This window comes from Solanum dulcamara, chromosome 6 (assembly GCF_947179165.1).
Source record: "Solanum dulcamara chromosome 6, daSolDulc1.2, whole genome shotgun sequence".
NCBI classification, from domain to species: Eukaryota; Viridiplantae; Streptophyta; class Magnoliopsida; order Solanales; family Solanaceae; genus Solanum; species Solanum dulcamara.
Window position 1 is genome coordinate 1 of NC_077242.1, and position 24,966 is coordinate 24,966.

At 33.8% G+C, this 24,966-nt stretch overlaps 4 protein-coding genes and 1 non-coding gene across 10 annotated transcripts; 2 read left to right on the forward strand and 3 right to left on the reverse strand.

Annotated features, from left to right (window-relative positions):
* Positions 1–1,993: 1,993 nt before the first annotated feature.
* LOC129893412 (actin-related protein 8) lies at positions 1,994–9,300 on the forward strand. Of its 4 annotated transcripts, none has more exons than XM_055968936.1 (12): positions 1,994–2,469; positions 2,789–2,874; positions 3,047–3,108; positions 3,262–3,329; positions 4,149–4,213; positions 4,597–4,694; positions 6,154–6,235; positions 6,697–6,839; positions 7,527–7,675; positions 8,122–8,255; positions 8,418–8,536; positions 8,949–9,300. In XM_055968936.1, exons 1-12 carry the CDS (start codon positions 2,138–2,140, stop codon positions 9,024–9,026), a joined length of 1,416 nt encoding a protein of 471 aa, XP_055824911.1. In that variant the 5' UTR covers positions 1,994–2,137; the 3' UTR covers positions 9,027–9,300. The 4 variants fall into 4 exon arrangements, with proteins under 4 accessions (XP_055824911.1, XP_055824909.1, XP_055824912.1 ...); XM_055968934.1 differs by having other exon boundaries at positions 1,995–2,469; positions 3,038–3,108; XM_055968937.1 differs by having other exon boundaries at positions 1,995–2,469; positions 4,152–4,213.
* Positions 6,334–6,496, forward strand: LOC129893695 (small nucleolar RNA snoR143). Its single transcript, XR_008767574.1, has one exon. It is a non-coding gene; the product is annotated as a small nucleolar RNA snoR143 (small nucleolar RNA).
* Positions 9,301–10,050: 750 nt separating the features above from the next.
* Positions 10,051–11,634, reverse strand: LOC129893513 (pentatricopeptide repeat-containing protein At5g66520-like). Its single transcript, XM_055969061.1, has one exon. It carries the CDS (start codon positions 11,632–11,634, stop codon positions 10,051–10,053), a length of 1,584 nt encoding a protein of 527 aa, XP_055825036.1.
* A 461-nt stretch (positions 11,635–12,095) lies between these two features.
* Positions 12,096–14,960, reverse strand: LOC129893063 (GPI-anchored protein LLG1). The gene is made up of 3 exons (XM_055968556.1): positions 14,669–14,960; positions 14,536–14,592; positions 12,096–12,710 (listed from the first exon to the last, which is right to left on the reverse strand). Exons 1-3 carry the CDS (start codon positions 14,748–14,750, stop codon positions 12,349–12,351), a joined length of 501 nt encoding a protein of 166 aa, XP_055824531.1. The 5' UTR covers positions 14,751–14,960; the 3' UTR covers positions 12,096–12,348.
* A 1,256-nt stretch (positions 14,961–16,216) lies between these two features.
* LOC129891894 (phosphatidylinositol/phosphatidylcholine transfer protein SFH13) lies at positions 16,217–23,745 on the reverse strand. Of its 3 annotated transcripts, none has more exons than XM_055967370.1 (15): positions 23,399–23,745; positions 22,342–22,453; positions 21,931–22,228; positions 21,565–21,664; positions 21,208–21,474; positions 20,627–20,704; positions 20,417–20,521; positions 20,283–20,332; positions 20,082–20,181; positions 19,863–19,961; positions 19,669–19,782; positions 19,359–19,518; positions 17,500–17,888; positions 17,305–17,379; positions 16,217–16,504 (listed from the first exon to the last, which is right to left on the reverse strand). In XM_055967370.1, exons 2-15 carry the CDS (start codon positions 22,346–22,348, stop codon positions 16,484–16,486), a joined length of 1,863 nt encoding a protein of 620 aa, XP_055823345.1. In that variant the 5' UTR covers positions 22,349–22,453; positions 23,399–23,745; the 3' UTR covers positions 16,217–16,483. The 3 variants fall into 3 exon arrangements, with proteins under 3 accessions (XP_055823345.1, XP_055823343.1, XP_055823344.1); XM_055967368.1 differs by lacking the exon at positions 16,217–16,504 and adding an exon at positions 16,514–17,059; XM_055967369.1 differs by lacking the exon at positions 16,217–16,504 and adding an exon at positions 16,514–17,059 and having other exon boundaries at positions 22,342–22,450; positions 23,399–23,740.
* Positions 23,746–24,966: the final 1,221 nt, after the last annotated feature.

Here is a 24,966-nt window from a genome sequence, read left to right on the forward strand (position 1 = left end):
AATATTAATAATAATAATAATAATAATAATAATAATAATAATAATAATAATAATAATAATAATAATAATAATAATAATAATAATAATAATAATAATAATAATAATAATAATAATAATAATAATAATAATAATAATAATAATAATAATAATAATAATAATAATAATAATAATAATAATAATAATAATAATAATAATAATAATAATAATAATAATAATAATAATAATAATAATAATAATAATAATAATAATAATAATAATAATAATAATAATAATAATAATAATAATAATAATAATAATAATAATAATAATAATAATAATAATAATAATAATAATAATAATAATAATAATAATAATAATAATAATAATAATAATAATAATAATAATAATAATAATAATAATAATAATAATAATAATAATAATAATAATAATAATAATAATAATAATAATAATAATAATAATAATAATAATAATAATAATAATAATAATAATAATAATAATAATAATAATAATAATAATAATAATAATAATAATAATAATAATAATAATAATAATAATAATAATAATAATAATAATAATAATAATAATAATAATAATAATAATAATAATAATAATAATAATAATAATAATAATAATAATAATAATAATAATAATAATAATAATAATAATAATAATAATAATAATAATAATAATAATAATAATAATAATAATAATAATAATAATAATAATAATAATAATAATAATAATAATAATAATAATAATAATAATAATAATAATAATAATAATAATAATAATAATAATAATAATAATAATAATAATAATAATAATAATAATAATAATAATAATAATAATAATAATAATAATAATAATAATAATAATAATAATAATAATAATAATAATAATAATAATAATAATAATAATAATAATAATAATAATAATAATAATAATAATAATAATAATAACCAACATTATGTCATATATCATATCTTTTCAACTGCGCTTGGGTCACACTTCTTTTTAACCATTATGTCATTTAATTGGTAAAATTATTATCGAGTGATTATGAGGTTATAAGTTTGAATAGTAAAAATTAGATTTGCGTATTTGATCGGTCAGATTTATAGACATGTTAATTTATTATAAAATTATTAAAATATCAATTCATCTGTTAAGTTATCGATTTAACCGTTAAGATTTTATACACAAGAAAATCATTAAAAATCACTTAGAAACAAGGTGACAAACCAAATGAATCATGCACAAGATTAGTTGACAGTTTGTATCTTGCTCAAAAATAAACAATTCAATGACACCTTGTAGGATAATCGAAAGTTTGAGACAGTCAGAAATGAAATTATGAAACTAAACATTAAGTGAAGGACTTTATATATCGAATAATATAAATATAATTTATGAATTTACTATAAGGTTATCGGTTGATCCATTGAGAAAAATCTCACACCATTAACAACAGATCATCCGATACAAAAAAAAAATCAAAACAACTACCGATATCACTAAATCATTATCGATGCATCAATAAAAAATTTTCAACTCGAGTTATTGATTTCGATTCGATTTTGAACTACACTAGTAAAATACAGTCTCTTGCAAAAATGCTTTAACTTTATGGAAAGATAAAGGTATAATGCATAAATATGACCCTTAACTAACTTAGATTTAACTGACAACTATGACATTTAACTTTATTAGTGAACAAGTTGGCACTTTAGCTATCTAAAATGTGAACAAATAGACACATTCAGTCCTACATGACATTTTATGACAATTTTGTGTCCTAAGTGGCATCGTACGTGTATTATGCCACTTAGGACATATATGTCTACTTGTTTAATTTTATACAAATTTAAGTATTTACTTGTGTATAACCAAAATTAAATGGCATAGAGGACAACCGAAATCAAGTTAAAGATAATATATTTATGTATTATGCCAAAAGATAAAATATTTATTTGGCAAAAACATATCATCCACGTGTTGGTCCAATTGATTGTCTTTGCTCCACCTTTCCTAATATGAATATGAATATCAGTTCCATCAACACTGACTATTCAGCTATAACTGTTATACCCTCTCCCATTTCATGACCGGAGCCGTGCGAGAAGAATAAAAAAGCACCATGTCTATGTTGTTACGCAAGGTATGGGAATCGATGTTAACTCGCAACTCGAATTCGAGTTCAAGTCCTAACTCGGTCTATCGGTTCGACCAGATGATGATGTATATACAGACGGCGTCGACCGGAGAATTTGATCGGATACCGTTGGATATTTTCATTCAAATTTTGAAGATTTTAGGGCCAAAAGAGTCGGCGAAGTTGAGTTCTGTGTGTAAATCGTGGAAATTCATTGTTTCTGATAATCGGTTGTGGATTTATTTTCTTCAGAATCAGCATGAACCTTGGGATTCTACTTTTTTCGCTGAAACTCATTTGAGATCTGGTCCTCTTCGGTAAATTCCTTTTTACAATTGTTACTTAATCGAAAATTGTACTCCCTACTTCCCAAATTAGTTGTGCTTCTGAAAGTCAAACTAGGTGAACTTTGATCAATCACTTTGAAATGTATTTTTTTTCATCAAATTGACATGAGGAAAGTTGCAATTGATTTAATCTAATTTAGCTTCGAAAGTTAAACTATGGAGAACTGAAATATGACAACTAATTTGGGACGTATGACATAAAAGAGTGAATTATAGATAAGGAAATCAGTGATAAGGAAGTTAGTGAGGGTTCTGTTTGTAGCTGGTTTGATAAGCTGTATGATTGTAGGACATTTCCAAATTCAGTACCGGAATTGTCATTCATGAGTATTTATGGTCAACGTGCTCAAGTACCCGGTGCTATTATCATCGACGGTGCGTGCCTTTCTATGTGTTACAGTACAGTCAATCTTCTAGTTGGCACAATGCTCTAGTTGTTTTTAGATAAATTCTAATTTAACAGTGTATTATGTGGAACATGACAAAGAGAAATGATTTCTTGGAGCTTATTTGTCTTTTTTATTTTTCTCATTAAAAGGTGGGTCAGGCTATTGCAAATTTGGTTGGAGTAAATATAGTGCTCCATCAGGGAGATCAGCGACATTCTTGGTTAGCTTTCTTACGAGTTAACAGTTGGTTGTTAATTTGTGAAAATCATTCTCACATTCGATTTGAGGCCTTGTTTTTCAAACTATTTGTTGTGTTCCATGTGCTCGACAAATTCTCGACTTAATTCTTCCTGAAAACTTGTCTCGTTGACAGGAGTTTGGTAACATTGAATCTCCAATGTATTCTAGATTGAGACACTTCTTTTCAACAATATATACCAGGTTTGTGTTCCATTCATTTTTGTTGTCATTTTACATTGGTCCCATCTGGCAATGTACCTTTTGTCTTTAAGGTGCTTGACCGTCTAAACCAACATCCATGGTTGAGCAATCTAAATAGGTTTTTGGTTCTCAAACATAATTTGCTCTTCATAAAATGCTTTTTAACACCATAATAACAGACACTCTATGATATTTTTTTACATTATTAATTGATTGTAATATGGACATCTGGTTGCCAAAGAAGAATCTGTGTCAAAATTTTATCTATGAAAGGACTCTCTTTATCATTATGTTGCCAAAGTGGCACATATCCTGATTGAATATCATATAATTCACTAACAAGGTTTCCTGTATTTATATTATAAATCACCAGTTTTACCCACTAAGAGAGCAAAAGGTATAAGAGGCTGGATTCACGATGACTTCCAGAATTTGACTAAACCACCTTGATTGTAATATGGACATCTGGTTGCCAAAGAAGAATCTGTGTCAAAACTTTATCTATGAAAGGACTCTCTTTATCATTATGTTGCCAAAGTGGCACATATCCTGATTGAATATCATATAATTCACTAACAAGGTTTCCTCTATTTATATTATAAATCACCAGTTTTACCCACTAAGAGAGCAAAAGGTATAAGAGGCTGGATTAACGATGACCTCCAGAATTTGACTAAACCACCTTGCATCTTTTTTAGAGTATTACATAGAGGTCCCTACAAGCCGGAATTAGAAGATAAGATATGAGCTTGTTACTGAGACCCAAGGTTGCTGGAATCCTTTTCTAAATTTTTTTCTTTTGCTGTTATGGATTCTAAGCAGGATGCAGGTGAAAACTTCAACACAACCAATCATTGTGTCCATTCCAATTTGCCATTATGATGGTCAGTTGCTATTTCGGCGTTCCTGAAAAATCCAGTCAAATTTCTATTCTAACCTATCAATGACTCAATTTTCTGTTTAGAGGACGAATACCATTTCACAATATATGCATATATGTCCATTTATACTTGATGAATCAGCTCATGCAGCTCTATTGCTGAACATTCTTTCATTTGACTTTTGAGGGAGAGAGTAAGGTGCTATATAGGTTTGAATTGTATATCTCACTCAATTGAATCTTTAACTACTAAAAAGTGATGCTTAGAGCATAGTAAGAAATTTTCAGTGGCTCTTGGTGCACGTACCAGGGTGTAGTTGGGTTCTCAAAGTTCATCGCTATGTTTGATCTATTATTTTTCTTTCTAACTTTTCTTTACCTATACAGATACTGAATCTGATAAAGCAGCTAGAACGCAGTTAAAAGACGCGATCCATTCTGCATTATTTGACATGAATGTTCCTGCTGTTTGTGCTGTCAACCAGGTAGAACTTACTCATTTCCTTCAACTTCTGTTGGATTTCCGGAGGCGATTAAAGTTGTTATTTTTTTATAATCTTGGTTGTACTTTTAAAAGTTTTAAACTCTTAGCAAAATTTTGTTAGATCGAGGAAGTAAGAAGAAAACATTTATGTCGTTGTTGAGCAACATTTATCAACAAGATTTATATAAAGCAGAATCTGTTCCTTTCATAAGCAAGTGTACGATGCTGTAATATCTGCAGATAAGCTTCTTTTTTTCACAGTTACCGTGTGCCCCTTTCCTTAGCCGGGCATTCGCCTGCTTGCTGTTGTGGCATGTCCTGGTCCTTAAAGAAAAGATGCAGCCCTTATTTTTCTAAAGAGAATTGTCCCCCCCCCCCCCAAAAAAAAAAGCATTTTTAATTTCACTAATGGTTTTGTCTATACGAAGGGGAGCCTTGGAGTAATTGGTAAAATTGCCTCCATGTGACCAGGAGGTCACGGGTTCAAGCCTTGAAAACAGCCTCTGGCAGAAATGCAAGGTATGGCTGCGTAAAATAGACCCTTGTGGTCAGGCCCGTCCCCGGACCCTGCCCATAGCGGGAGCCTTAGTGCACCGGGCTGCCCTTTTTTTTTTAATGGTTTTTTCTATACCCAGAGGACAGTTATTGTTTTATCTTTTCACTTGGAAGAGGGAATAAAAGAACTAGACAAATTTATTGGATTTAATCTTTCGTGCTAAGGCATTGGGCTACTGGGCACTACTACCACCAATTTAGTACATACCCATGTAGTCTCATTCAAATATACTTAATTACTTTTGCTAATTACAGTAGTTTTCCATCCCTGAAAATTTTAATTAACATAAAATAACAGTACATATTTCTCTTATTTTTGCTGTTATGGACTTTGTTCAGTCAAATAGCCCCACTTCTTGCTTTTCACTTATCATATCTGATACATATTTGACTAACTAATGAAGTACTTGATGCTTTCTATTCAGTGGCGGACCCAGGAATTTTATGAAGGGTTCAAAAAAAATTAAATACGCTAATCAGAAAAAAAATGTGCTTATTCGGATTCGAACCCACAAGTTGAGACAAGCTAAGGCGAAATATTGAACCTCATTTGCCACTGAGCTAGTCCTTTGGCTTATGCTCAGGGGGTTCAATCTTAAATATATACACATAAATTAAAAATTTTATCTTATATATACTGTGTAATTTTTTAACGAAGGGGGTTCGGATGAACCCCCTCAACTACACGTGGGTCCGCCCCTGTTTCTATTGTTAACGGAAAAAACTAAATAGAATTAACATGGGGCGAGAAAATGATCAGAATGTCAGGAGAAACTTGGCAAACTTCTCCTGTTCTCTTTCTTAGATTGTATTACACACTACCAAAGATTTCTTCCGAATTTTTGGTGATAATCTGGTTTTGGATTTTTAATAGTATCATAATGTCTTTCTTTCAAAAATTATAGGCTGTTTTAGCTTTATTTGCTGCAAGGAAAGTTTCAGGAATAGTAGTCAACATTGGGTTTAATCAGACATCTATTGTTCCAAGTAAGATTTTTATTCATGTACCGGACTTATTTGGTTGTTCTTTGACTTTATTATAAACTCGTCTTTGTAGAACTCGTATTCATTTATAATTCTTTGAACTGTGATATACTTTTTTTGTTTTCTAAGTCGTTAGTAGGATATTTTAGAAAGTAAGTTTGTATTCGCCAGCTTTCTGAGTTAATCAGCGGCGACCAGACAACTGCTGAGATGAATCACAGATGGGTTCCAATGTTTCTTGTCTATTAATTTCATCTCACATTTGCTTTACTCCTTTTGAATTAACTTATCAAAAAGAAAGTTTGTGTTCTCTAATTGTTTATTCTCTCTGATGATTTAATTTAATCTTAAATTCCTTCATGAACAACTTACATGGATTGCATGTTTTTATTTCTCTCTATGTCTGCAATTTGATTGCATTGTTTCAATAATTTATGTGTAGCCACTTTGTTGGTCTTTTACAGTTCTTCACGGTAAAGTCATGCACCAAATGGGTGTAGAAGTTGTGGGAATTGGAGCGTTGAAGCTTACAGGATTCCTTAAGGAGCAGATGCAACAAAAGAATATTTATTTTGGGTCACTTTACACTGTGCGGACACTGAAAGAGGTATCGACTTTCTGGCCATAGAACATTTAGGGTGGAAGGGAGGTTGTTTCCCCTAGACATGATTCATTGCACTGTTTCTACCTCGCAAGTTAACAGTTATCAATTTAAAAAAGATGTCTTGGTAACATTTTTGTTACTGGAAACCATTTTGTTGTGCATAAACTTTTGAACTGTCATGTCCCTCTAAATACCACATCCTTGTGAAGTGCTTCGGGTAGTCATAGATTTTCACCTGTTAAATGGTAGCTGCAGCACTATTTCATATGGACTAGCTGCTGATAACCTCAATAAACCATGTTAAATGCAAATCTTAGTTGAGTGAGTTCTTTGTGACTTTCTTCTTTACTACATATGGTCCAATTACAATAATCAATGTAAGGATTTCAAAGTAATCCAAGTTTAAGTTTTCCAAAACCATGTTAAATGCAAATCTTAGTTGTGTATGCTACACTTTTTCACTTTTTCTTCACCGTATTTTGTTCATTCAAAAATAAAGAAGCTACTAGTGTACAAGTTACTCTGTTCTTTTTAGCTTAATAACACAAATCATGATAGATTCAATTATTATTGACCCTGTGATCAAACATAGACTTGACAAGCCTAGCTGCATGAGAGTTATGGTTATTTTTTATTTCATAGTGAGGTTTTCAAGTATATTTTCTGAGGTCCATTTGGTTGGAATTGCAGAACCTTTGTTATGTTGCACTCGATTATGAAGCTGAGCTATCCAAAGATACCAACGCATCTTTTCAGATCGCGTCTGAAGGTTGCTTTACACTTTCAGAAGAGCGCTTTAAAACAGGAGAGATTCTGTTCCAGCCTCGCATTGCAGGAATGTACGTCCATATTACCTTATTCTGGGAACTTTAGTAAGAATTATTGAACAACTCCCATTTTCAACTACTTCTCTAGGGTATAAAGGTCTTGAAAAGACTGGAGTCGATCCTGCACATGACAAAGTGGATTTAGTCTATTTAGTCAAGTGGAACCCTGTTGCATCAGGTCTTTCCTGAAACTTATTTTCTTAATTGAGAATGGAGAGAGGGATTTGTACTCTAGATGGGTGGGGGCAGTTCTAGACATAGTATTATCATTTTGAGGTTTCACTCTACTGTGGTTGACTGATAACGCCAATTTCTTGGCTCCTATTGTTTAGACGAAGTGGTGCTTTTGTGGATATAAATGGTGAAACAAAATTGATCCCCACCACCATCCAATTGCCCCCCCAAAAGAACAAGGATCTGTCGTATGGAAAATTAGTAGATCTGTGGTCTTGTTTCAGGCGTGCTATGGGTTTGCAAAATGCTGTGGCGCTGTGCATGGAGCACTGCCAGGACGCTGAATTAATGGCTGATGATAGCTGGTACAAAACAGTAGTTTTGGCTGGGGGAAGTGCATGTTTGCCTGGATTAGCAGGTGAATTGCAACTTATGCTCCTTTTCCCTATACAATGTATCTGATGGAATCATATGTTTGTCTGTGTTCTTCTAATTTAGGGAAGTGTTAACAGACGAAATAAAGATGAAATTCAATCTTCAAGGAAACTACTATTTTTTCTTATTATGAACTTTATTGCAGAAAGATTAGAGAAGGAGTTGTGTGGACTTCTTCCCCCATGCATGAGTAATGGAATGAGAGTACTTCCTCCCCCATATGGCGTAGATTCTGCTTGGTATGGGGCTAAGCTGATTGGCAATGTAAGATACCCTTTCTGAACATAATTTGATGATATAGTTTTGCTCATGCTTATTGACAAACTTAACTTTGACATGATGCCTTGAATTGAGAAATTAATTAATGTTTTACTTCCGGTAGAAATCGTATTCAATTTGCATTATAAAATGTAGAAGTCACTCTACCTGCTTAGGTGAAGAATGTTTCGCTTGCCTCTTGGTTGGTTGTTCTTTTTGTTTTAAAAAAAATTCCCTACTTCTGATTTGCCTATGATCTCTTCTTTTGAGGGGAGTTGGTGTAGGAAAAAATGTGCAATTATCATCAAACTGACAATTAACCTGTACTTGATTATGAATATTTTGTTCTTGCCGTCATTGAACTAATTTTTATCATATACCTGATTATGATACAAATTCTTTTGTCTGTGTACTACAGCTGAGCACCTTCCCCACTTCCTGGTGTGTGATGAGAAAGCAATTTCGTCATAGGTCAAGACGCAAGTTTATGTGGTGATTAATATGTCAGCGGTACTACAGATGGTATTGCCAAAGATTAAGAGTTTTGTTGTGCCTCATGGCTGAAGATCAACTATTGTATCAATGATTAGATCATTGTTAAAGATACAAATATAAGGCTATCTATACATCATGTGTAATGTCATTCAGTCGTGCAGATTTGCTAAGCATATAATGTATGAAATCTTAGATTGTTGAGGTAGTTCCAAATAGATTGAATAATTGTAAGTTAGACATATAGACAATAATAAAGGAGCACCTTTTTCAGGTTATGTGTTGATATAATTGCTTGTCATTGGTTAGACACTTGTAGAACTGACTGGGTTTTCGTTGCTTCATATCCTGTTGGATCTGAAGTTGAATGATGTCGTGTAAACATCAATGAGGAATTCTTATTGGTATCACCAAATCGCTTCGACTATATGAATATGAGATTGCTCTTACATTAGGTTGTGCTTCTTTTGAGGTACTTAACTACTTATCCAGTCTATTTTAGGGTGCAGATCCATCCAACTGTGATTATGTTCTTAAGCCACGTGTTGTAATCATGTGGTCCTTTTAATATTTCCTGCAGGTACTTTGATTACATTCTGCTGCACTGCGCACACTCTAACTGCAGTTACTGTGATTACATTCTGCTGCACCATGCGCACACTCTGTTCTATTCTGCTTAAAGGATGCCCTTTCTCCTTCAATGTCGAACTCTCATCTCTGTGGGGGGTTAGCAGCTGTGGAAGAGTGTAATTTTACTACATTGGGGTCACTTGTCAGGGTCAATCAGCAGCAGCTATCTTTTCGCTCAGCTACGTTTTTTCACAGTCAACGTATCAAGCAAGCTGGTAATATTTGCATTTGCACTAGCTTTTGCGCATTTTGTTGTGCTTAAATTTAATCTGGTAGATTATTGTATCTTCAAAGGATGTATAGTCTTCTCCAGCAACAGATTTTTACTTTTTATTGAACTTTAAAATCTTAACAGAAGCCTCCACACATCAAATGAGTTCACCAGCTTTGTTGATCTGCTATCCTCCTAATGTCTCATAGACATCTTGAGCTCTGTTGTTCGCGATATCACTGACCATGAACTCATGATCAACCCCATCAACCTGGATATTGCTCAAGCCACATCTAGTTTCGAAAATTTTATCCTTGAGCAACTTTCTGATCTCATAATCTTCTCCATTATTAGCAAACAGAGACACTGCTAGTTTATATCGATCAGGTGAGGGTTCCAAACTGATTAGCCGCTTGAATAGGGGCCTCCCCCTTTCAACATCGTTATGGATTCTACAAGCATTAAACAATGCACCCAATATGACCGAGTTAGGTTCTTCTGGCATCGATAAAATGAGCTGTTCTGCTTCTGCAAGCCTCCCAGCTCGGCCAAGAAGATCCACCATGCATCCAAAATGCTCAATGGATGGTCTAATTCCGAACTGATGTACCATTTGATCGAAATAGTGACATCCCAGTTCGACGAGCCCAGCATGAGAACAGGCAGAGAGTATAGCTACAAATACAACTCCATTTGGCTCAACTCTGGACTCGATCATCTCATCAAACAATTGGAAACATACCTTGGCTTGTCCATGTGTTGCAAAACTCGAAATGATCACTCCCCAAGTTACAACATCTCTCTGAGGCATTTGCTCGAACAGCTGGTAACTAAACTCAATGCACCCACACTTAGCATACATGTCAACTAAAGCAGTACCAAGATTAACACTCATTACAATTTCCCTCTTGTTTATGATATATTTGTGTATCCACCTTCCTTGATCCAAAGCTCCCAACTCTCCACAGGCTGATAGAGTGCACACAAGTGAAGATTCATTCAATGGAACATTACAACTCATCATTTTCTGAAAGGTTACAAGCACGTCTTCGTGCATACCATTCTTAACATACCCTGATAACATCGCGCTCCAAGTTACTGTATCCTTATTTCCCATTGTATCGAAGATCTCAATTGCCTCTTCTACCAGACCTTCGTTCATATAACCAGTTATCATGGAGTTAAAGGGGCAAATGCCATTTTTGTGCTCTGAGAATTCATCAAGAATTTGTTTTGCAGATACCATATTACCAGCATAGGAGTACATAGAGATTAAAGAGCTACAGATGTGGGTGTTTGGTTCCATTCCATTCTTGATTATCTGTGCATGTACTGCTTTACCTTCAAGAACAGCTTTCAACTGGGAACAAGCTTTGAGAACAAAAGTATACGTATGACTATCCGGTAATAGGCCATCTGTTACTAATCGTTCATACAAAAACAGCGACTCCATAGGGCGTTTGCTAAGAATCAACCCTCTGATCATAACATTATAAGCAAATGTATCAGGTGATTGAATTGATGACTTGAAGACTAACAATGCATCATCAGTTTCAGACACTCCAACATAGGATTCTACAAGCTTTGCTGCGTTTGGAAAACGATGAATTAATCCATTGAGAATAAGTTGGCCATGCAATTGCTTGACTTCCTTGTTTTCGCGACACATCTGGAGTAACAGAACACTGCTTGGGATTTTATTCCTCTTTCCGCGTTGCAATTCTGGAAAGTTTTGCACTGGTACACGAGCGCTTGTTGAAGCAGCAGCCATTTATTGTAACTTGTTAGAACTTTCCGCTTGTGTTTTATCCTTTTTCATTTCCAGAGGAATAGAATTATACTTGGCTGATGAAAGTGAATTTTGTCCAATGCTCCTTGAACTGGCTTATATGTTCTATCGTGTATCCTCAACCACAAAAGTCTTATCCAAACAAACAAACATGATAGCAAATATGAAATACATGATGTATACAAGATATACTATTTTAACTAAATATAATAGACCAAGATAGGAGTAAGGCATGCGTAAACACTATCCGGTTAGAAAGCAGGACTGTGATGCAGATACTCATTTGTCAAAGCTCATCATGCTGGACAAACTATTATCTGGAAGCAGAAATGTCAATAATCAACACTACAACATATCCTAATCGTCCCCGGTTCACAGGGGTTTGAACAAGAAATGGGAAAAGGAAGAACAAGAAAAGCATTTACGATGGCTCATACTGAAAATACAACAAAATTAAATAATATTGAACAAATGATATTTAACAAATCCCTGGGTTACCAAGGAGAGTCATTTTCAATACACAAATATCAGCAGTAACTGCTGTTGTAATATAACAAGAATTACAAGAGGAGGCTCAAAGGAGTTGCTTGTTCATCGTTAATCAGTGGTAACGTGGTAGAAGAAAATCCGGAGTCCAAACAATATTTGACAATAAAGAATACAGAGAAACTACGCCAAAAAACTTTAAAGAGATCTTCAGAGAAGCAACAATAACAAGCCCGTAAAGGCTGTTGCAATCATCAGGATCGGTGATAGTTTACAGCTCATCCGACTATTATTAGCATTGGCAGATTCTGATGGTCCTAAGTCAGGACAGGGTAGACCACTTTTGTCACCTTTGCACTCGCTGGCGAAAAGACCGGGTGGGTACTTCCCGTGAAGATTAATGTAGCTGAACATGGTAGAGGCGCAATCAGTTGTCAAATCATTCACATAGTCTGAATACGGACAGGCAAACTGTGTAAGGGCCTCACAACATTGTTTGGCTGGGTATTGCGGTCCTCTGCATTGGCTAGTGATGACAGTGTAGTTTTGAAACTCGAAGCTGATAGGACAAGCTGCATAATATTGAAGCAAAACATTCTTCAGCAAGCATTTCAAGCTCATGAGGTAAAAGTTTTAAGCAAACAGAAATCTTCCGAGTCACTGTAAAGTAATCATCAGCAAGTCACAAACATGCAAAAACTATGTGCGTCGTACGAGCAAATAAACAAGTTATCAAGCAACTCAGGGTGTCAAATTACACTGGTTAACAAAATTGTTGAACTTCCCTGTTTCAGGTACATCAATATTTTTAAGTTGCTTGATGGAGGAAAACAAGATTAAATTGCTTCTAAGTCACCAACAAGATAGCGATTTCTAAATATCCTAGCTGGAAGGACGACTTAGTTGAACACCACATGTGGAAACATATATTTTGTGAGAGATCAGCAAAACTTTACGAACTACCATCATTCATGTTTTCCTTGATTTGACTCATCTCAAGTTAATTTTTGGTTTTCCTTCTTGCCCTCTAGCCATCAAATTTATATTTTGATTGACAGATGCTATGAATTATAGTTCCCACCACCAAGGTATTATCTACCATGACACGTTTGCTGTCATTCTTAAAAGTTATTATACCTTTTAACAGTTTGCCATTTTTGACCTAAGAAATATCCAGTACCACCATAAACATTATCCTTATCAACGAGCTCTCTTTACATACTTCAACTCAAATAATAAGCAGTCCTAGATGCCATTTCCATCACATGGTAGTTGGATACACACCTAAGCTGCAATACCAGATAATATACTTCACATTTATACCATCTGGCATGTCGTTCCCTTTCCATTTTCCATCACCGTGGATGAACGAAGCATACAAGAAGATCCACATCCCACAAAACAGAGTGTCATTGAACACAAGCACGACCTATAGGTTCGTACGTAGCTTAGTATCATCAAACAGACACTCCTGGCACAGTATCAAAAAAAAAATGGAAAAAATATCTCTATTGAACCCATGTGGTGCTATGCAGAACTTCAGAGAGCAAGAATACGCAAGAGATTGCAGCACATCCTACTGTTTATTGAACTTTGCACAGAGCAATAAAAATGACATAGCGAACTATTACATGATATCAACTACAAAATCATATGGAAATGTCACACGTTGCTCAAATTGAGCATTCACAATCCTAAAAAGTTTGGTTTTGTCCTTATATTTGCAATAACCTACTTAACATAATTACAGGATAACGCAATCGTCGCATGTTGCTAAAATTTTCTTCCTTACTAGGAAGGCATTCAAGCATGTTAAAACAAAACCTGACTGTAAGAACATAACAGAGACAAAACAACAACAAACGGTCTGGGGAGGGTAGAGTGTACGCAGACCTTACCCCTACCCCTACCCCTACTTTGAGAAGGTAGAGAGGCTGTTTTCGGATAGACCTCGGCTCAAAGAACTATCAAAAAGAGGCACCAGAAACAACAAGAAGATAGTAACATAACCGAGGCTAAAAGAACAACATGTAGAAATAGAAATCGAAAAATAATTAAAAACAAGAATAATACTAATGCATAGAGATGGACCAAAAAGAACATTATCCATCTTCAACTACAAAAGGGTTCCTCTCACCCCACCTCAAACATAAGGGAAAATGACACATCTGGATCTCAAAAAACATAAACAGAAGAAAATAAGCTGAAATACAAGAACACCCAACAGCTATTTCACAAATTTAGTTTCAATTTCAGCAATAATTATACCTGAAGAACAAACCCCACTTAACAGATCTTTAGTCAAACTAATTAGATGATACAAAATTTAACAAAATACCCATAAATCTAGCTCCTAAGACTACAAAATAAAAGCAATAATGCTGATCAAGAGCTTACGTTTCTTGGCCTGAAGTAGATTCCTCCCAGTTAAACCTTGATTAACAAAAATCCCATCTGTATAATAAAATATGTAAGAACATTCATAGCAGAAACCAAATTGGAAAAAAAAACAGTAACAAAAAACACAAACCTGATAAAGAAGCTGAAGCTGAAGCTGAAATGAAGTAAGAAAAAAGTAGAAAAATACAAGAAAAACAATGCCTCCACTCCATTATTATAAAATGAGCTAAACCCTCAAAATATAAAAGTGAAAAGATGAGTTCTTGGAAGAAAATCTCAATAAAAACCCAGAAAAAAGTGATCTTTGAGAGAAACTTAGAAATAGAAATAGAAAGAGATCTCTCTGTTCTCTTTCCTTTTTAACAAAAGTTATCTATGTTCTTGCCAGCTAATTGTTCACAGTAAGTTTGAGTTCATTGTGGAATTATTTATATTCATATATTATTTTAAAAAAAAAATTGGGTTTAATAACGACATAAAATTAAGAAGAAAAAAAGTTAGGAGTGGGTACAGCACCTACAGCTAGCGCAGTTCTACGCGTAAATTGGTTTTCTTATGACCGCGTCTTCTTAAATTTGGATGAAAATATTTAGAGTCGATAATAAATTATTTGAGATTGAGACTTATTTTTATTTTTTATTATTTGAGTTATTCTTTCACCTGTCAATGGTGAAAAGAGGAAAATAGAAAAGGTAAAGGTTAAAGATTTAAACTTGTATGCAATGATAGAATTGAAAGGTTTAGTTAGAATTTTGAGTAAATATCTTTTTACTATTTATAGAGAGATAGTTGTTGAATTAGTTATTCATTAAGAAGTGTGTGATCAAGGGAGTTCTTATATGCTATCTCAAATTCTCAATTACTGCATACTATTTATTGGTTGTCATTTTGTTTAATACTAATTCCATAATTAGCTTGAAATTATTATAGAGAAAGATTCAAGACTTAAAAATAGCATCGAATTTTGACATTGTTCTTTTTCTAGATTTCCAATTCTCAAAAGAAAATAAAAAAGTAAAGAAGAGGGAAAGTTTTAACAATTACAATATATATATATAACTTGCCAATAATAAGTACGTCCATAAGGCCCAAGGGTGCTTTAAAAACTCATTAGAATAAATATAGTAATTACTGTTAATCATAATCTTTCGAAAATCCGTGAGTTATCGTTTACCTTGTACCCATTATATTTGTTTCGTATAGTTTTTCGTGTTCTTTCAAAGTGGACTTGCTATTCAAAAAATAAGATAGAAAAATCTATTTCGTATAAGGGATTAAATTATGTTTGATTATTTTAAGTTATGTACTTAGATACACAATGGATAATGAAAATCGTGATTTGACCAACAACGTGTTGGCCACTTGCCTTGACTAATTAATTAATTAATTAGCAGGAAATTAATTTTTTATGAGCTGTGCAAATTGAATTACACAACTAAAACCAACAGACATCCACTTGAAGTTTCCTTAACGACGACTGATGTTTTTTTAGAAAGGCTTGTCTTTTAACCCTTTGTCCATGTCTGCAATAACACTTTTTCCGAACCATCCGATAACTCGATATCAATAAACCAATAACATTCTATTCAATTTATCGGTTAATAGAAACTTAAACCTATGATAAGGGAAAAGTAACAACCAAATGGGATGGAGGAATAGAAATAAGATGGTATACATATTGCTTCTAAACCCTCAAAAAGGCTTTCTTTTAAGCTTTTCCTTTAAGATGTTTAACAGTACAGTATAATCAACATCATCTTGCAGTACCATAACTGCAAGTTCTGAATGGCATTGTACAAAAAAAGAAAAAAGAAAAAAAGGAAAACTTTGTCACCACTGCTGGAGGTGCATAAGCTAACATCTCCTTTTGCAGCATAGTTAGCAGTTATAACTTCTCAACTTCTCATCGCATTGTCAGGTACTCGAATCTCCAGCCTTTCAATATTCAACAGCACAACCTCCGCCTCTGCAACAAAACATCACCAGATCTCAGATTTTTGTCCGCGAAGGATTAATTGAAACAATATACTTCCAGAAAGAAAGATAATATAAGTTGCAAGAGTAAAGAAAATAAGATATGTCATATGTAGCCATATTTATACGAGTCATATTAGAAATACCCACCATTTAGCTTTCATATTTTTGTTATGACTTAAAAATGTGTCCTACCAGTGTCCCTTCAGAAGAAATGTGATTGTACAAAATAAAAGATTCAGGATTTATACTGAATATCTTGCAAATAGCTCAAGAGGATCTCACACATATCAAACCAATATACTGGTAAATGAGGCCATGCTTCCTGGCCTTGTAATAAACTCATCTTTCAATCATCATCTCGGTAGTGGATCAATAGAGATTATCAGATGAACTCCATGAAATGCCATTTTATCAGAACTTCACCGCCTCATCTCACCCGCTCCTTTCCTCTTTTCCCGTTTCCACCATGATGGCAATGTTACCAGCAACAGACGCTCTGGGAGTCTAACTCCCATCTACTTCCCAGGCCTTTGCAGGAAGGATGCTAAAGCATGATAATAGACAATCATAACAGCAAGAAGCCAACATAATGAGTTGCCTTCATTTTAGTTTTCCATTAATAAAAATTTTAAAAAATAGCATACAGATAGACATACTATATCAAGATAGATGCAAACATTATCACATGACAGGACAATAAATCAGCTAAGCACATATATAGTGATTGACTGTAGAGCTGACAAGATAATGATGACCAACAAAATGTTCATATTGTTATGTGATGCTTACATGAAAGCTCGACTCTTTAAGGTTTTCCAATAACTCTGCAATTTCAAGTTGCTTCAACACCGTCGCATGCAATACCTGTTGAACATGTAAAACATAATAAGGGAACACTGCCAAGCTCAAAGTTTTACAAACCTTTCTTTATAAGGAATATTTTATGTGAAAAAAGTCTTACAAGACTCACTGATGAGCCCTTACCCTTTTTGTTTTTTCTAGGTCAACCTCTACTGACTTGATCCTGTTAAGTGATTGATGAAGCATTCGGTCCTTCTCTGCTGGGATCTCAGCAGGCTTTTTGTTTATTTCTTCCAATAAATTTTCCAATTTATGAAGACGCTGCATGCATGGATTGATCTCCCTTACTCTTTGAACTGCTTCATCATTAATGGATGAACTGCTCCCATGCCGTTCTTCCAATGCATTAGTTGGGAAAACATTTGTCTGTTTCCTCCAGTACTCAAAGGGCAGACTACGAATAAATGCAAAGAGTTTAAGTATGAAAGGAATCAGTTTCCTTTCCAAACAACTGAAACAGCTGCTCAGAATCTTCTCTTGGATTCTTTCACACCAATTAATTGTCCAGGTACCTAAACAGAACATGAATAATGGACATGAATCCCACGATGTATAAATTTACCAATCTAGCATGAGTCTTAGCTTGGAAGAACTCAGAACTCAATTGACTTGACTACAAAGATATACATGGCTAAGCACGTCATTGCAGAGTGTGTACACAAATGATGAAAATGAGTAGCAAAAGATGGATAGAGTATAGGTTGTGGAGTTTTCAATAAGGAAAAAACACTAGGTGGACATGCAATGGCCGAAAACAAACCAGGTGAGCACATCCACTAATCAAAGGAGACTTTTAGCGAGGAAAATAAGACTTGAAACAAGAAGTTTCTCATTTCCCAATTCCTTTCACATGCCAAAAGGAAAAAGGGTTTTGAGGCAAGAGAAATCCCACTTCTGAAATTCATCCACATAAGAGTCATTCTTTCCTTTAGCTTTTCTTTTCCTTGGAAGGTGGAGAAGTGTGGCGAGGCAGTATAACTTCCTCTCAAGGTTATTATAACTTCAGACACAACCCATTCGCACTATGGAATTCCACTATCTTTCTTGCTATTATTATCAAGAATTCTTCTTTTCTTTTGGGACAGAACTGAGGCTAATAGTGTTCTCTAATTAGTCCGCTATGATTTCTACTGTTGTTTAACATTTTGTACTGGAGTGGAGTTACAATCCAGAGGAAAACTTGTATGTGCCTACAATCATACATTATTTTATCAGTTGATTTGAAAAATGTAAAACTAAGAATGTAGACTATCAAAATTTAGAAGGAATGTTCACATGAATTTAATAAGAGAAGTTAATATCCTAGAAATAAGTTCAGTGACTTGGTTCATAAATTTTAGATAAAGCGACTCTGGTCCACTAATTGGAAGTCTAGCCCAAATGTTTACAACTAACTAGAAAGAAATTCCACGTTTAATGTTTGAAAGGGAAAGATAATGTAATTGTCAAGGCATACAAAATACTCCATTTGTCTTCTTATTTTAACAAGTTGATAAAGCCAAGGACCATGGTAAGCTCAAACCCTTTAATGAAGGACCTTCGTGTAATTTCAATAAGTGAAGCTCTAAAGTTATAAGAAACATTGAAGGGGTAAGTGAAATTATCTCAAAGGATTAGAAGTTGAAAATTTTGAAACACAAATTTTACATAAATTTCACAGCATGACTGACGATCACCTATAAAAGGTAAAAGGGAAGTATCAGATAGCAACTTTTAGCATTAAAACAAGAGGAAAGTAAGATCTGAGAAAAATCTGGATAACATGGTCAGAGGAGATATGCTGATTTTGAATGATGAAGTATGATTAGCCCTAGGTGATCATGAAAACAGATGATCATATATGAAAACAGAGGATCATATCATGGAATTGAGAATTGATTTTATAATTCTCGTGGTGTCTTTATAAACCAAGCCACGTCTTACAGCACACTAGTGAGTAGTGAAGGTAGCTATCGTTTAAAGGTTCTTTTAATAACAAATACCTCCAGAATTAGGCAATGTATTAGTGGACCAACTCATTGGATTGCTCACAGGAGACTGCTCTTGCCAACGCAACGATCCATGCTCATTAGTGACACTTCGATCACCTAGGCTGAATTCATCATCACAGCTACAATAGGCTGTTGAATCTGATGACCTAGCCTACGAAACCAATGATTATAAGTCAAAAAAAGGAGTGATATATAAAGAAGCGCAAGTGCACATGTGTGCACTGCAACTACATATTAGCAGAGGAGCATTACGGGAGTTGGATGAAACAAACAAAAGTACACTATGTTTTGCAAAACTCACTTCTTCATCAACCGGGGTCAGCCTCAAAATTGAGCTACTACTTCCTCTAATTGGTGAAAACGAGTCATCAGCATCCGATACTGAATCACTTGTGGATGTGTCGCTACTCCTTCCCTGAACACAATTAAATTGTGTCATACAGAGGAAGAGACAAATAAAAAAGAAAAAAGGATCATGCCAAAGTAAAAATTTACCTTTGAAGGGCGCATCTGTATATAGGATTCAATCTTCGTTTGGTCGCCAATTTTTCTAGAGATTTCCTTCACAGTTGTTGCCTCTACGTTATACAAAAGCTAAAGAAGAGAAAATAACAGGTTATTACAAACTAATTCTCACCTCCAGGATTAGTTAAAGCTTACCAAGATGAAGAATATGTCATTGAAGAAAAATAGAATCGAACTAGCATAGCACACCTTCATTACTTCAGGATCACTCCATGGACCCTTGTTAGACCTGAGGCAGCCACCCTCATCAGAACAGGTACAAGAGCCACCTAAAAAGTCGGGCAATTGACTTTTGAGAGAGAGAGAGAGAGAAAGAGAGAACCAATCAGATAAACGGTTGAATGATTTTATTCTTCAAAGGGAAAACATTGAACAAAACAAACAATGAACCTCGGGTCAATAACTTCAAGTAGTTTACCCAAAGATTTGGAATCGAGCACCTACAAAAGTAAAGATTGGAACACAGAAATTCAGTCGATTGTAGTTAGAGAGAGTGCAAAAAAAAACATGATTTCCTCTACTACCTGTATCTTGGCAATAGTCTTTGCATCCAGAAATTTTTGAGCTGCTGGCCAGAGCATCTTCTTGAAGCCAGGGCCAGCATTGACAATGAACATCCGATGCAGTGTCTACAAAGAAATGTTGGATATTATTAAAGGTATGCCATGACAATAGAGTCTGGATAAATTGCTTGGACAGTCTCATTTATAGATGTTCACAGTTAACAGCTATACCTCAGGATAATAGCTATTATCAATTTTTGCCATGGCCGCCAAAAGACTAGCAGCTGTCCTTGTGAAATTCTTTATCCCCTGCATCGATAGCATACCATATTAAAAGTTGAACTTGAATAATAACCAATCGTAGTAATAAAACAGGAGGTACAAAACTCTAAAAAACTTGACACAGAAAAATTTCTCGATTGACAGTGATTGGTAATGGAAACGGCGAACACAAAATTGTATTAATGCAAAAAAAATACTCATAATATCTTCACTGCTGTATAAGGGCACCACTAACACAAGTTGGAAGAAAAAGAGATCTGATTTCTTTTGTCTATGATCAAGTTGGAAAAATGATGAAAATAATTGATCCAGACCCAAGTAAAACCACCCATGGGCAAGCTAGCTATTTGTAATACCACTCGGATGCTTCATGCATGTCAATACGACCTTGTAATTTTAAAAATAGGTCCCTAGTCAATGCAGTTAAGTCCGTAAGTGTTCAAAATGGTTCAGACCATGTAGATTAGAAAGCCATACAAGTTAGAAACAACATCAATTTAGTAAATTAGCCAATGATAGAATTAACATACTAAGCCTTGCACATCCAAAATTGTAGTTGTTGAGCAGATTCTTTTCTTTGCGGCAATAGAACACGCAGGGAACTTCTCATGTAGTGCCCTTTCAAATTCTCGGACATGATATTTCAAGTAGCGATCAATTGTGGTTATCCGCATTAGTTTGTTCGGATTAGCGTGTCCAAGCCTTTCGATATAAACAGGCCTTCCCTCCCTATCAACTCCATGATATCCTTGTGGGTAAAACTGCAATACTTTCTCCAACTCTTCAAAGTCAAAATCCTGAGTGGTCACAAGTTTCAATTAGAATCTACAAATGCACAGAACAATAGTGAAATTAGTGTTGTGGTAATGGTATTAACTATTAAATACCTGCAATATTGTGTCTGCTCCAAACTCTTTCCTCCAGTTAAGCATTTCTTCCCACATCGGAATACTTTTCTCAACATTGAGATCTCTTGCCTTTAAGAATCTACACAAAATTAATGTTGATAAAATTAGGTTAAAATTCTGGCCGCAAGATATAAGGAATATGCAGGTGCAGAAAACAAACAGCAATGTAACTGTAAGCAAACTCTCAAGAGAGTTAGTAGGGAAAATCAAAAGATGTTTAAGAATGCATCTTCATCAAATAATACTGCTTCTTCATCCATATTTCTAATGAAACAACTGCCATTGCTAGCTAGGTATTCACACGCATGGAAAATTAGCTGAATAAATTTTCAGAAAAAAATGTACCTCAACAACGTATGGTAGTCATCATGTCTGGGTGGCAACAAATTCAGCTCAAGGAGCCTTTGACGCAATTCACAGACAGCATTCTCCTCTTTTGCATCACGTACATCCTCTATCGAAACTGAAGGGAACCTGTAGTCCACTTTCCTTTTTCCTCTTTTCTTCAGAGAGTGAGTAAACTTGTTTGAAGCATTTAATGCCTTTTTCTTGAAAACACCAATTCTTGAACGTCGCCTTTCGTCCTCTGAAACCTCAAAGTCTGATCTTCTTTCTCTTGCGTCATCATAAGCATCCAACCATTCTAGAATACAAGATATTAAGCAGAATGTGTGTACGTGAGTATAAAGATAAAATGTACAAACCAGATTATCCATAACAGTTTTTACAGTCAATTATTAAATGGGAAGCACAAACCTGACATCCTTGCGACAAACAGGATGTAAGAATGATGAAGGAAATGTGGCTCTTAATGTTTAAGGCAATCTAAGCTGTTTGCAGGAAAACCATCCGAGCTCAAGTTGCACTACTACATATGGAACAAGAAGAGTAACTCCAATCAAAATCTCAACTTTGCACGGAGCAGAAAGAAATGAAAAATGACACATTAACTAATGTCTGGAAGATTAGAAGAATATTAATTGATGAAAGTGGCATGTATCTTCCTATAAATTTGAAACACATTCTTCCTACATTTACTAGAGGTCCTTATATTTCAATGGAAGTGCCCGTACAACATCGCGCAATGACTAGAACAGCATATACATTATAATGAAGTAGTGATGTCATGAGGACGAGAACCAATAGAAGTTGGGAAAATGAAAATTCATTTCCTGTCAGTTTTCTCCCTATAAATTAAATTGCCTTCACAGATCTGAAGTCCAAAATGCATAACGGCATAGTTGATTTCTCAGATGGTCACTAAAACAGCATATACATTTTCTTTGTTCGAGAAAATTGGAATGAAAAAAGATGACTTTCTGAGATGATAACTTTTACTCGAGTGACAATCTAAGAAATCAACCCCACAACCACACAATGTGTGCATTGTCAAACACTCCACACCTACATATCCAATTAATCAATCAACTATGCCTCAAATCACAAACTAGCTGAGATTTACTACATCACATAACCCAAATTGCATTGAGCACCATGAACATTTCTTAAACTGATTACTACATTCACTGAAATGCTAAGTTTTCATCCATCAAAACTAATTTAGGTCCCAAAAAAGGGGCAAAAAATCACTAATTTTGAGAATACAAATTCAGCAAATTGATGATCACAAGGAAAAAAAGAAACTCAACCAACTGTTTCAAACCAGTAAATTTAGTTCAGATCTCACAACCCCACATCAAGATTAATCCCAATTAATAATAAAAATCATCTAAGCCATCAAAACACACAATAAAAAAACAGAACTTTTTAGTTTTTAACTCATATAAACAAAAACCCACAAAAAAAAACTCACCTGAACCCTAACATAACCCAAGCTAAATCGGCAATTAAACGAAGCTTTTGCATTGATTTTTTTTCATGAAATCAAGCAATTGAACGAAACCTCAATAAAACTCCAGAAGCTTTAACTGCTGAACATCATAAATTTCTTGAAAAATTTGTGCTCTTCAGCTGAGAGAATGAATGAATAATATGGAAGAACGAAAAAGAGATTTTCTTTCACTGTAATCTAAATAGAATATATATACATACACACAATTACACATGGCTTTTTCTCTCTCTTCACTTTCTCTCTCTATATATATAGATTCTCTCTCTATATGTATAGATGCGGAGAGAGTATCTTTTTCTCTCTCTCACTCAACCAATTTGCTGAAGTTTCCAGCGCCACTTTTTTATATTCTGATTTGCTTTTTCTTTATTTTTTTTAATCTTTACGTGTTGCTTTTTAAGCATAAAAATCAAAATAAGAGAAAAAGTAAACAGCGTGCTTAAAAAACTTTTATTTAAATATTACTTTCATCTTCTATTTATTTTTTATTTTGTTTCCCATATAAGGTATATTAAAACTCGACTAATTCATATTATATAGAGTCCACTCGAAATAGGTACACTCTATATAGTGGTGGAATTAAAATTTTAATTAAGAAGTGTCAATATATAAAAAAGTAAAATTGTTAGAAGCAAAGAAGTGTCAATATATAATATATATATATATACAAAATTATTTTTACTTAGCTATACACTGTAATTTTCTGACGAAACGATGCCCCTCAAGTTATATGGCTACCCCACTGTCTCTATCAAAGATTTTTCGAACTCGAAATTGAATTTTCTAATTAGAAAGTAGCAACCTCATCCGATGCATATTATATATCTTATCGTATCTTGTTAGTTACTTTCTCCAAAAATTACATTAAAATGCTAATTATAATTTTTTTTTTGAAATAATACTTTATGTTTCAATTAATGTGATTATTTTACAAGCTTAAACAAGTTATTCATTATAGTTTTTTTTTTCAAAATATAAAGCAATATCATTCTTTAAAAAAAATGTGTCACATTATTGAAACAGAGGAAGAGAAGACTAATCAAGTAAAACATTGCTTATATATTTGAATTTTAAAAATATTAATTCATCTGAAAATAGACTTCTTTATAAAAACGTTATAGAAGAGGCAGAGTCCAAAATCATTCAGTGATGAAATATTTATATAATAGAAGGTCATTTAATTTTCTATGTCAATATTTAATTGAGCATTAATTTTTAAAAAAAATTATAACCTTAAATATGACATGTTAGTATAAATATATATTAATATTCTCAAGGACAATTTGATGTAAGCGATAAACATAAATAGTTCTATGATAAAAAAATAATGTAGAGATAAAACTTTAATGTCTTGTTTGGTTGATAAATTTGGGATAATTTATCCCGTTATTTATATTATAGTAATGAAATAAATAACTTGTTTCCAATCAAACAAACGACACCGAATGTTTACTTTTTGTAGGTCAAAGTCAAAAGGGTATAATTTTTTGTATCTAAAGTAAAACAAATTTTACTTTTTTTATTTCTAT

Bases quoted from the DNA above. Each gene is read 5' to 3' on its own strand.
- LOC129891894 (XM_055967368.1), bottom strand. The intron at 20,182-20,282 runs GTTCATTGTTTG...CTCTCTCAAAAG, and splicing joins CTTGAAGTTATTGACCCGAG to TCAATTGCCCGACTTTTTAG. The intron at 17,889-19,358 runs GTATTTGTTATT...TGTTCTGTTTAG, and splicing joins TACATTGCCTAATTCTGGAG to GTACCTGGACAATTAATTGG.
- LOC129893412 (XM_055968934.1), top strand. From the start codon at position 2,138: ATGTCTATGTTGTTACGCAAGGTATGGGAATCGATGTTAACTCGCAAC. The intron at 6,840-7,526 runs GTATCGACTTTC...TTGGAATTGCAG, and splicing joins CTGTGCGGACACTGAAAGAG to AACCTTTGTTATGTTGCACT. The intron at 8,256-8,417 runs GTGAATTGCAAC...ACTTTATTGCAG, and splicing joins ATGTTTGCCTGGATTAGCAG to AAAGATTAGAGAAGGAGTTG.
- LOC129893063 (XM_055968556.1), bottom strand. From the start codon at position 14,750: ATGGAGTGGAGGCATTGTTTTTCTTGTATTTTTCTACTTTTTTCTTAC. The intron at 14,593-14,668 runs GTTTGTGTTTTT...TTTATTATACAG, and splicing joins AGCTTCAGCTTCTTTATCAG to ATGGGATTTTTGTTAATCAA. The intron at 12,711-14,535 runs GTAAGCTCTTGA...AATATTATGCAG, and splicing joins TCTACTTCAGGCCAAGAAAC to CTTGTCCTATCAGCTTCGAG.
- LOC129893513 (XM_055969061.1), bottom strand. From the start codon at position 11,634: ATGGCTGCTGCTTCAACAAGCGCTCGTGTACCAGTGCAAAACTTTCCA.